The 12,876-nt window shown below is 37.1% G+C and overlaps 2 protein-coding genes and 1 non-coding gene across 3 annotated transcripts; 1 reads left to right on the top strand and 2 right to left on the bottom strand.

The window, feature by feature from the left end:
- Positions 1 to 354: 354 nt before the first annotated feature.
- On the bottom strand, positions 355 to 427 carry TRNAE-CUC (transfer RNA glutamic acid (anticodon CUC)). The gene has a single exon. It is a non-coding gene; the product is annotated as a tRNA-Glu (tRNA).
- A 102-nt stretch (positions 428 to 529) lies between these two features.
- On the top strand, positions 530 to 4,410 carry LOC126799223 (uncharacterized). Its single transcript, XM_050526382.1, is given in 15 exon segments — positions 530 to 607; positions 679 to 748; positions 851 to 995; positions 1,127 to 1,338; positions 1,510 to 1,547; positions 1,719 to 1,798; positions 1,936 to 2,003; positions 2,505 to 2,790; positions 3,079 to 3,191; positions 3,278 to 3,297; positions 3,299 to 3,323; positions 3,471 to 3,561; positions 3,703 to 3,770; positions 3,897 to 3,934; positions 4,059 to 4,410. Coding segments are annotated over 15 exon segments (1,473 nt in total). The 5' UTR covers positions 530 to 569; the 3' UTR covers positions 4,240 to 4,410.
- A 306-nt stretch (positions 4,411 to 4,716) lies between these two features.
- On the bottom strand, positions 4,717 to 6,405 carry LOC126799225 (protein JINGUBANG-like). The gene has a single exon (XM_050526384.1). It carries the CDS (start codon positions 6,351 to 6,353, stop codon positions 4,965 to 4,967), a length of 1,389 nt encoding a protein of 462 aa, XP_050382341.1. The 5' UTR covers positions 6,354 to 6,405; the 3' UTR covers positions 4,717 to 4,964.
- Positions 6,406 to 12,876: the final 6,471 nt, after the last annotated feature.

Genomic DNA, 12,876 nt, shown 5'->3' on the forward strand with positions numbered 1-12,876 from the left:
CGGTATGGAAAGGGAGGAGCCGAGGAGGTTAAGTAGAGAGTGTGTGTATTCTTGCCTTCAAGTGAGACTATTTGATCCCTTGTGGGTTAAGTTTGGAATATATCTGAATGGTACGTAAGGAGGATCATATGGAGAAAGACAAACTAAAGGAGGTAGCTGCTCCCTTTTCAGTTAATTCCTCAGCCTTTGTTGCTTTTACAAATCATGGTATAAATAATCACCACATAATCAACATATAACAGTATCAAGTCTTTAAGGTTTATTAAAATACAGTTTTAAGCACCCAAAAAGCACAAGTGTTGTGATTTTTGAAGAACTAGAGCAAGAAGACCTGAAAACACAAAAAAAAAAGAATTCCGTTGCCGGGACTTGAACCCGGGTCTTTCGGGTGAGAGCCGAATATCCTGACCAACTAGACTACAACGGAATGGTGATGTGTAGAAGCAAATAAATTATAACAGGAAAATTCAAACTGAGAGCAAGGCATGTGCAAAAGCCACGTGTGATGAGAGTTGAGTCGTCCACTACCTCCTCTCCTGCGTCTTCTACTCTCTCTCTTCTCACTCTAAATGATAGCTTCCAGTTGCAGGCCCCTTTTCAATTTCAGGTACGCGCCAATCACCTTTCTTTCGTTTTGCTTCCAATCTCCGACTAAACAAACTGAACCCTTATTTGCAGAATGTGTCGTGTTCTGAAATTTACATGCACCTATGCTGCTCTAAACCCTCCCAATCACTTGGCTGCCTTGGTCAGTTTTATTTTCCAATTTCTTTCTTATTTCAAATACCCAAATCGACTGTGATCCTTTTCCGGGTGTTCCTTCAATTCTGACTCAAAAGTCGTGTGACAGGAACAACCTCGTTACCGTGGGTTGAGCTCTAGTGTTGACATGTATAGTACAAAAGTAACAAAACACAAGCCAAGAACCGGTGTCAGTTCGGTTTGGAGACCAGTGAGTAAACTCAGTACCCAAGTTGAAGTCAGTTCCAATCAAGGTTTGTGACACTGTACCTATTTACTTGTTCACTTATTGATCATGGTCAAGCAACGTAGAGTATACCTTAATGACTTTGCATATTCCTGCTGCTGTTTTTAGTTTGAAAAATTGTTACATGTGGATTTGCAGAATGCTCAGTAGGGGAGGTTACGGATAAGTTGGAAGAAGAAGTGAGCTTTTGCTCATCTATCAAGATGTCGAGTGCTCAAGATGACATAGAGGTGGCTTCAGCTGTTACTGAAGCAACTAAGCTCACTGCTTGTTCAAGTGCTTCGCAAGATAATAAATTTTTGGGAGGAGAATCGGTGGTGTTAAGCGAAAAGCATTCAATTTCTGTTGAGGTATGGATTCATTGACAAATATTTACTTTGCCAAGCTAAATTTGTCGTATAGTTTCTGCTCAGTTTTATTCCCCATTCTGTTCCTTTGAACATTTTACCATTTCACTTTGGAGTTGTCATGGTGAGGCTCATTCTGTTCAATTTGTTGTCACTTTTTACTTTGATATGCAGGTTGGAGCTTCTTTGCACCGCTTTATCAGAGGAAAAGGGTACAGAATTCAGCTTGTAAATATTTTTTGAAATTACATTGTATGATTATATATCATATGATGTAATACATCAGTATTATGACTATTATCTTATGTTTTTTGAAATTACATTGTATGATTATATATCATATGATGTAATACATCAGTATTATCTTATGTTTTTGATGTCAGAGGGTCTACTCAGAGAATGATTGAAGATGAGATGGGAGTGAAGATTAAAATCCCTTGGTCAAAGAAAGAGGATTCCATAAGTGAGTATGAAAGTTAGTTCAAGTCCTGCTGTGTCCAACTCTTTCATTATTGTGAGAGGGTATTTTATATTTGAATATCATATCTGAAAGATATAAACTTGAGGATAATTGTTATTGTACTTGGTTTTTGGTCGCAGTTATTGAAGGCCTCTCAACTGAAAGCGTAAGTAGAGCTTCGGAGAAAATACAAGCTATAATTGATGAGGTCAGTTACATATAGATATGGTTATGGAGATGATTTTGATTGGTTCCATATCAACTTATAATTCTACAGGTCGTTATATTCCTTTCGAGCTTATTCGCATAGATTAGTGTCTAGTAACCAACTTCTGAAAGCTGTAATTAGATTTGGTCAGAGAATAAATACTCTCTTTTGGAAGCCGAACTCATCAGTCCTCTAAAATTTGAGGTCGATCTTAAATAGTTTGAGAGACAGTCAATAAGATACTTTTGTCAGATCAGGAGTTGTTGATATCAGTGTAAACTGTAAAGTTTGATTACCAGTACTTATTTGGGTCTAATGTCATTGAAAGTAGAGCAACCTGAAACTTAATTGCTCTTATATCTCTCCAGTTACCATAATTTGTATCCTTTGAGCACTTCATAACTATACTAATCAGTCATCACCGACCCTTACATTGTCGTGCATCAGTGTTTGCTTATTCTTTGAACGTCATGTTTTCTTCTTCTTCTGTTAATAACGCAGGCAGTTAAAAGCCCAAGTCTTGATTACTCTCACTTCATTTCACTTCCACTAGCGATACATACTGATTTAGTTGACAAGCTGGTCAACTTTCAGAACTCCATCCTAGGAAGTACTGATTCTTCCGGGGCTGAGAATCTGAACAGTGGTTTGAATGAAGATGAAGATAAAAAATTAGAGAAAAGATCTGATGTTGCAGTTGATCTTAAAGCTGATGTAAAAGTGAACATGACCAACATACCATTTGTCAGTTATGCACCGAATTCATCAAAGTCTTCTGCTCTATCTGGTATGGAAGTATTCCTTATAGATGAAAAAATACTCAGTATGCAGAAGATTTTTCACTATCAGTTTTCCTTCCATGAGCTAGTTAATGGGTCACTGATGTCAGTTGCTTTCCATATTTTCTCTATAAAGTGTTGTCTCATGATTGCTGGATAAATTATCATGAAGATATATGCAATGTTGTTGCTGAGAATTATTAGTACCTCATTAGTCAATTTGTTTAATTATTTTCGGTCTGTGTGTTCTTAGTGTTAGTTAGTCAGCATCTAATTGAAATTTGTGGACATGGCAGACTTGGGCATTGAGAGATCAATCTTTATTAAACCGGAAACATTCAACCTAACTGTGCTCATGTTGAAGTTGTGGAACAAGGACAGAATTCATGCAGCTACTGAGGTTTTGCAGGTAAGCGTAACTGAGTGTCTGAATCAGATAAAATAGGCTACAATGGGGGTTATTTATTGATGTATACTATTTCATGTTTCATCCAGAGCATCTCTTCAGAAGTGATGTCTATCAATAAGACTCAAGGGACTGGTATGACTTTCTTCAGGATATTTTCTTACTAGGATCTCTTCTGCATTGACATCATGATTTTGCTGAGCCTCCAGCTACTTTCTCTGTTATTTCTATTTGAGAGCGGAGTTGTTATAAGTTGACTAAATCGTTTTCATATTCTTGCAGAATTGTATGAGAGGTTCTTTTGCCAAAGCTGGTGTTTTATATGCGCCCGTTGAAGAAATTGGCAGTGAGGGTCGACTTATGCGTGCCTGTTGTATCCTAGTTTCTAGTCTTCACTATATGTCAGCTCATTTTTCGCTGTACCTGATAAGAGCAAACAAAAAATAGCAGTTTCTCTTTTTAATTTTTTGACATCATTTAATTATCTCCTTTTGTTTTCCTGAGCTTTTATCAGAAGTCATTATTGATGCATTTTTCAAAGCAGGACTTGTTCTAGAGAAAGATGCTAGTCAGAACTTAAAGGTGGTGTAAATGACCTTTAGCTATCTTCTGTGTTTGCATTTTGCACTATAGATCTTGAAATTTCACTTCTGTGCAAAGATACTATCTTAGAAAGTCATTTAACATTCTTTACATTTTGAATTGCAGCTCCATGCAACCGTGATAAATGCAAGGCATAGGAAAAGGTATTGATGCCATCTATGTGTTTTAGAGTTCCCTTACAGCTTCTCGAAGTGTGTGTGTTTGGGGGGGGGGGGGGGGGGGGTGGTCTTCCCTTTTCATTGCTGATATCACAATGGTAACTTGCAGGAGGAATCAGAAGAGTAAATTTAGTACTTTTGATGCTCGTGGCATTTATAAGCAGTAAGGATCTGAGGAATGGGGAGAATATCTTATCCGTGAAGCTCACCTTTCACAAAGGTTTGTGTTCGATGACAAGGGATATTATCATTGTTGTGCTTCTATACCTTTTCCAGAAATATGCAAATAAGACTTGCTTTCTCTATGCTATCGATGCATTCGATTTTCTACCTGAGTAGGAAACGATATGTAAGATGGGAAAGAAGTTATGGCAATAAACTCAGATTTACTATGCTGTTACAATGATGATTTTGAAAATCTAGCTTAATCAAAGTTCAGTGCTCTTTTTTATCACTTGTTTACATAATTTCGACTTTATCAAAGGCATCTGCCAAGATATGCTCAAATGCTACCATTTAATTTTTCTTTTGCACTGCATAGATGTCATTTGATACCCGAGGACATTTGTGTTTGTTCCACCTATTAGCTCTAATGCATGCACTTATATGTTCACCAGCTATATATATGATTCTCGTAGCTCTAAACTAAAACTTCAAAGGGCACCAACCTTTAATTGATGCCCATAGCAAAAAAAATTTACAAACAAAATTGTTTGATGTTAAACTGAAATGAAATTTTACCCTAAATTCTGAACTAAGAGAGGAATTGTAACGAGGAGGGTTTTGCTTCCCCTGAGGTTGTATGGATAAGGTAATGTGGAACTACGAGAGATAGACTATCCCAGTTCTCAAATCTGGAAATGGAATCAGCTCCCTGTAAATTTTGGGATACTGATCTGGAAGGCTTCTTGTATTTCTGAGTTGGTAACTGTAGTTCGCCTGTCAAGTTGGTGTAGAACCATCATAAAAGTTAAGCAGGGTCAAAGCTTACAAGTTCCATCTTCTGTCTTCTGCTCTACTGGAAAAAGTTGCCCTGAAGCTTTTTCTCCACCCATGAAGGTGACAGCACTGGACTTGTCTCACACTCCAAAATCTCTCTTTGTGGGTCTTTTGCTGATTCATCCAAGTTTTGTTTCTCAGTTGGAAAAACCTTAACCCTCCACACCTTAAATGTCTGGTCTAAGCTTGCACTATAAACCAACAAACCCTTGACCCTTACCAAATTCTCTGTTTCTAAAGACACTGCTAAGCATCGAACTGGCCCGTTATGTTCCTCAATGACAGAGATACAAGAATGGAAGCAATTTCCTTCCTCTCTCCTCCAAACCCTAATGGTGGCATCCTCAGAGCCACTGAAGATTAGTTCTCCCAAGGCTACCAAGCAAAGAACAGCAAAATGATGACCTTGCAGAAACCCACCATGATTATATCTTCCAGACATCTTCTCTTTTCCCCAGAAATTTATGAGCCCATCTGAGGAACCAGAATAGAGGAGGGTGGTGCTATTTGACAAGCTCAATGCCAAGGCATTCACTGGTGAAAGTTGAAACTTCAGGGTCATGGTGAGTATGTGTGAGCTTTCACCAAATACCCTTCTCCAAATTTTGACTGATCCATCTGATGAGCAAGTGAAAACACACCCATCTTCCTGGTTGATCACTATTCCATTCACATGGCCTTCATGAGCTATGAAAGAGTCGACACAGCGCTTTTCATTGATCTTCCAAGCTTTAACTGACTTGTCCCATGAGCCTGTGTACAACATCTTGTCTTCCTTGTTGTAAGCGAGGCAGGAGATGTAATCATTGTGTTGCAGGCTGCTCTTTTTCGAAAACAAATTAGTGAATCTATTTCTCTGTGGTAAAGTTGTGATCTTCCTAGGTTTAAAGTTCTCTGGTGATGATGCATCCCATACCCGAATTTTGTGGTCACCATGTGTGGTGAACAGCATTTTCCCATAGGCTAAGATGGCTCGAACCTGACCTGAAGTAGCCTTTATGGAACCTATATCGGTGCAATCTGGTTGCTTCCAAGCATGAATCCGGCAACTTTCTGAGCCAGTGAATATAAAATCTTTGGAGAGTGTGATAGAGAAAATATTACCTTCATGGCGGTGGAGGGAGGCTATGCAGTGATAAAGAAGAGGCTGGGAAGGAGAAGTGCGCACCGGGGAGAGTGTCCATGGTGTGCCAGGGCTCATAGGTCGTGGCGGAATTGCATCGATTGATGGTTCAGAAACAGCAGTGGATGGTCTTGCTGCAGAAGCTAAGTGAATGTTAGGTACTTCGGATGATGAACACTGTTGTTGGTTACTACCAAAAGAAAGTCTCCGAGGTAACTTGATGCTCTTTCTTTCTTCATCCATGAAGCTCCAGAGGTATTTCTGATCTCCATGAAACTCCATTGCAGTTGAGCTAGGTGACAGGAGGAAATGTTATGAAAAATTAAAAGGTTCTTAAAAAATTGTGCTTTACTGTGTTACATAACTTTGTTGGGGGTTGGTTATTGAATATGACACATTTATTATGCTTTCAAGGGTATTAAATGTAGCTTACCAATTAGAGCATATTAGCAATCGAGTGAGAAGATTAGAGGATGTTTCTTACCATTGTCATCTTTCTCAATGATGATGGAGGGTCTGGCTGCAGAAGTTTCTGTACCTACTCACCTGTGAAGCTTTTTGTCCTGTAGACCAAGCTGTTGTAGAGTTTGCTGAATGTCACATTTAGCATACACTGCACTCTTTTAGTTCATTTACTGCACATACCCCATCCTTTCAAAATGTTATGTTTCTCATATATTGCACGTTTTAGTCAATCAAAATTTTGGTATCGTCTCGCAACTTTGATGTTATTACTGTAAATGAGGTTAATGTTATCATACTAATAGTTAGTCAATATCAGTTGCTTTCCAAACGCGCGACTTCTAATGTGTTTGATTGCCATGAATTTGAAACATAACATCTCACTCTTTGGCAAGCTGCACACTGCTTGAGAGCCTTTGAATCTAGAATTTATAGAGACCCTAACAAAACTCTTGGCCACCTTGAATTTCAGTGGTGAGTGGAAAATTGATGACTTAGAATGTTTATCTAACAGGACTCAGATATTCAATGAGGAAATGCAATCGAGGTCTATCTAACCGAAATGATGCAGACTCGTTTGATGAGGCAATAATAACTAGATTTAAAGGCCTCTTCCTACCTCCCCTCCATTGCATCACATTTGTAAAGTTGTAAAGTTGATGATGCAGACTTGTAAAGTTGTAATGTCTCAACTACTCATTACTATGCTAATACAGCTCTAACATAAGCTGGAGAGATCATCAAAGTGGAACCTAGGTACGTAGGATGAGAAGTTTGGTGTAGAAGTAGCAGAACGTAAAGTCAATTGTGCTCATCTGTTCTAATCAAGATTGATGCTCCATCATCTCCACTGAAACCAAATATCAACATGCTGAAGGATTTGCTTCACACATCATTTGCACTTATGCAAAAATTGCAATTTCTTTGTTGTATTCTTGTTTATTAGAATTGGTTCGGGCATTCAACACTGTCATAGGTTTGCATGGGCCTCTTTTTCTTTTCCACTATGTCTGCTGCCTATCCGGTTTTTAATCGGGAGCAGTTTAAGATATGCTAAAAAACTATACAATGCGCATTTAGAAGAGTCTCTACCATACAACGAATCACCATAGTATCTACAAGCTCATACTGCAAGGTTCGGCATCATGGGACGTGCATTAGCTTTGACAAGAAAACCAGTCATTTTCAAAGAACATGTGAATTGTCAATATACAAAGAACATGCTCTGATCTTAATCCTCATACAAGCCACCTGTTAATCAATCCCTTGGAGACCAAGATGATATAGGATGTCATATCATTTTTGTAGATCCTGTACTAATGAATACTGAAGTAACTAAACCTAGCTAGCTAGAACTATTTCAGCTCAAATTTGGTTGTAACTTTACTGTTATTAGTCATCCAAATTCCAAAATCACATTGTCCATCAAGTATTTCCTCCATCATACACAACCGATCACTTCAACATGTGTAGGCTCAAGTTACTGCAGGCTCGCTATTATCGACTCTGCATCACTACAAAATGAACTCTTAAACCTCAACTTCCATTATGCAACCTGGTTTAGTCCTTTCTGCACTCATCAATTATCAATGAAAAGATTGAACTGAAGTTTGTGATTAAGAAATACGACTACATTGCACTTCTCATTCTCTTTTGGGATAGAAAACAGTGAAGCAATTGGGCCAAGTTCTATTCCAACCAATTACCAGTCACCTTAGTTTGCAAGCCATATGATGTGTTCAATCCCTTAAACAATGCCAGCTAAGAGAACCAAGCCAGCAGTACTTCAACTCAGATCGAATATGGCCCAAGTAACCTCATTTTAGTCATTCATTATTTGTTCAACTTGAGAAAACCACCGGCATGTCAATGTACACAGAATAAATGAACCAGGAATTCGACCAAAAAAATAAATAAATAAATGAACCAGGAAAATGTGATAATACAATCAAATGTTGCCATAATTTATAGTACCTGTAAATTCTGTAATCTATACCTTGAGTTCAAGAAAACAGGTAAAGACATAAAAATAAAAGGTGAAAAGAAAAGAGGGGACTGATTGACTGAATATAATTAGCAGAAACAAAAGCAGTGGGAGACTTGTTTGATTGCTTCCCCATGTACTATACAACAATGATATATTCCACCGGCTTAAATCATTACAGGACCAAAATTAATTTTTAGGAATCTGATTAATTATACAAATTTGGTGGTTATCTGCAAAGTTTGCAGTCATGATTGATCAAGATCGACATGTCACTTTCAGAAGGATAACTTTTTGGCAAAGAAAGAGCTGCAGAAATCTAGCTCATGTTTTTGCAGTCTGCACCAGTTCATTTCGGTGTTATATACTTATATTCCTTTGAATTCCTTGTTTTGAACTTTCAGATGAATAGACCCCCAAAACTTTGCTGTAACATCAAAACTTGATTGCTTACGTGCAGATTTTTTATGTGTATATGTAGTTTTATATGGAAAATGCTCCTGATTTGCAAGTCCATTTGGATAGAGCAGATTGTCACTAGCTATCAAGTTATTGACTCAAAAGCATGTGATGCTTCAATTATTGTGTATTTTTAGTAACACACATGCTGACTCTGAGGACATGCAAATTGAACAAAATCTTACGTGCACATGTAAATTGAACTCTATTTCCATTCTGAGAACTAAACTAAATTATCAATATTCAGAGCTCTTCTAATTATTCTAACTTATCCAGATGTGGCGGCAACTTAGCTGAAATTCTGCAGGGAGTGAATCGATCGGATTTAATGGATTAAAAATTAGCATATGTTACAAAATCATCTAAGCTCAAACACATGCCTCTTGCATGGAAGGCTCCAAATGAGGTTTTGATACTATGTTAAACAATCATTCGAGCAGGCTCAGAATGCTCAATTTGTTAGAAATGAAGTAACAAAATAGGTCAAACGAGCAAAATGATCATCTCTTACGCATAATACTGTGCGATCAAATTTGAATTCAATCAGTACAGCTTAGTGTCACAGATTGATAATGTGCATAGTAAATTACAATCCACTTGCTCAGTTCTAGTACTCTTTCTCATCCCATTCAATTGGAGAATCATAATGGATATCCAAAACCCCTACTGAGCTCATTACCAAAAAAAAAAAACCCTACTGAGTTATCACACAAAAACGAGTGAAAAAAAAAGTCAAAAGAGAAAACAGTAATTCCAAAATAAAATTTACACCAGAGGACTGAGGCATTGTGATTCCTCTCTCCTCATTATCATCATCCAGTTAGGCATCCGATCTTTCTTAATGCTAAACCATAGATCAGTGTGATATAGTCCAATATAGGCCACCCTAATATAAACACAAGTTGATGCGGTCCTATTCCAATATAAAAATATAGCTTATGGCTTTTCTGCAACCTATTTTTGGTTATAGTTTGACTTCAAATGACTATAAATTAACTTCAAAATTTTGTTGCAGTACGTGTACACCCTGAACTGTAAACTTATCATGGAATAGATCATATGGAAACAGAAAATATATGAACGATCTTCATGTTTTATGCATCGACTGAATAGAGAAGGTTATCACAAGTCGCAACAAGCAACTAATTTCTAACGATCATGCAGAAAATTGTAGATATGTACGTTTTGCATAATCGGGAAGCATTTCTATTAAGGAATTTGCTGTAAGTAAAGTAAAACTTCCAATAGCTAGCTTATCCAGTTGTGGTGGCAAGCTGAAACTCTACATCGGATATCAGCAAGATTTTTTTTTGTATTTAACAATCAATAAATCTCATGAGCTTGAGATTAAGCTAGGAGCACACTATGAGTTCCTTTAACTATGTTTTGATCCATATACCAAAAATACTGCTCAAATGAATGCATACTGTTAGAGAAATAAGCCAAATATACCAAATAAACAGCTTGATCTACGATTTGAATTCAAATTTGATATCAATCAGTACAAGCAAAAGCTCCGACATTGATAATGAATATTGTGAATGACCATTCACTAGCTCAGGTCTGGTACTCCTTTCATTTCCATCATCCCATATGACAAAAGAATCCACACTCAAATCATCTTCGTTTTTGCTTTCTCCATTTCTCTTTTTATCTTCTTCACAAAACCCTAGGGCTCGCTTCTGGTCCGTTGATCCATTTCGCAGGTCAAGGTCACCTCAGTACTAATCACCCGGTCAGCAGTTGAGCGTGTCAAATCTGACTGTTTGACCACTATTTGACCAGATCGGACGGCAGTTGAGCGCCAACTGCTGATCAGGTGAACGGTCTGGTACTCCTTTCATTTCCATCACCCATATGACAAAAGAATCCACTGTGACTCTGTGATAGGATTTCCAAAACAGTACCTTGAGCTACCAAAGGTTAAAAGTAAAAAGAAATGTCTTTCAATCTCCAAAAGCATATTGCATTACTAGATTACTGAAGAGTACGTCATCGAGAATCCTTATTATCGTCCATCATTAGCCTCCAAACCTCTCATTATCGTTAAACCCTAATTATTTAATATGCTCCAACGTACACCTCACTACTAAAACAAACTTGATTGTTAATCCTAATCCGTTCATTTTTTAATCCCACGATATTGTCCTGCCCAATTTGGAGGCACGGTCGGCGGTTTGTTTGTGGACCAAAGCTCCCCCATCTTTGTCGTGCCCTCCGTCACTTGCTCTCCATCATTATTTTGATCACAAAGTTCACACTCACCATATGACCTACCAAGCACCACCATTTTCTGTTCTAATTCTCTCTCTGTGAATCAAAACAGATCAGGCTTCTCTTCACATGGAAGAATCATTGATGAGCTTCCGGACATTTCTATTAAAGCATGTTATTGCCAGCTAGACTACAGAAAGATATAACCTGATTGGCATGTCTTCTCTATCTGCATTGATATACTTTGGTACCTATACACATCGATCCTACATATATTCCTTATCTTCTAACCAAAATATATACACATAATTCGAATAGTCATTTGGTGGTGTCTAACAAACTAATTAAATCCGACATGGCATCACCAACGGCAATAAATGACTTGTCAACTTCTCTTCTAACAATTAAGTCATTCTACAATGGATAATATTTTCACTTCGCCATGTCAAATTTGACTCTACTGTCAAATCTTTCTTTATTGCGTTGTTTACTCGCTCTCCCTTTTTCTCATGATCTCATCTTCTCCTCAATCTTCCTTACCCAGAATTGGGCAAAACACAAAACCCATAAGTAGAAAACAAAGGCTGACCAAGTTATCATATTGCCACTATAGCTCTTCCGTTTTCCTCTTATTCTGGGTTATGGATGTTGTACGTACAGTCACAACAACTTGGCCACAGATCAGTGGTGGTCTAAACCTAGAGATAAAACTAGAGATCACCCAAGGACGATCTAGGCTAAAACGGAGTTCATAGAGCAGTCTCGATCGATATCCTTTTGGTTTGGGTCTTGGAATTTTTCAGTCCTTCCGGAGAACCACGTGGCAATGTCCAATAGTCATTCATTTTAATCACTATTTGACACTTGAGATTAAAAAAAATCGTATTTAAGCTATTTTATCAAAAACTATTTTAAATTTCTTTCTAAAACCCTATACCCTACACTTTAATACCTTAAACTCTAAAACCATATACCCTAAACCCTACACTATAAACCCTAAACTCTAAATTCTAAACCCGAAATCCTAGTTTAAAATTATCAATATCCATGAACGTCATTTCATAAATAATAAAATTATGTAAAATTATAATTTTAGTGTAATAAATTCACGTGTCAAAATAAAACAAATAAGGATAACCACTTGACATTGCCACGTGGTTATCTGGGAGGATTGCAATTTTTTTCTAAAAAGAGTTGCTAAGGAGATCTCGGATACGAGATAAATAAAAGGAAAAGAGATGAAGAACAGTGGAAGTCAATAATAAATGATGTTGCCAAAATAAAATGAAAAAAACAAACAAAATACAATAAAATATATTGGATAGATAAATTTTGACATAAGAATGTGACTGTTTGGTTAGAGGTAAATACTGTTAAATTTCAAAATTGCCAACTCAAATGTTAAATTTGTATTTAACAAATTTTTTTTGACATTCTTATCGGAGATGCTCTAAAAACACAATTAAACTCTAGATATGATTATCCTTCAAGATGTGGTAAATTTCTACTGTACATTAATGTATCGATACATCAAGTAGATTGAGTTCAACGTAAAAAACTAGAAATAGACCGGCTCCATGCATTTGCAAAGACTAATTTAACTCTCAGATTAGTTGATGTACAGATGTCTTATGTTAATCTAAATCTTTACTAAATTACGTCTATTTGATGATCAATATTTTAAAA

The sequence above is a fragment of the Argentina anserina genome, chromosome 6, assembly GCF_933775445.1.
Source record: "Argentina anserina chromosome 6, drPotAnse1.1, whole genome shotgun sequence".
NCBI lineage: Eukaryota > Viridiplantae > Streptophyta > Magnoliopsida > Rosales > Rosaceae > Argentina > Argentina anserina.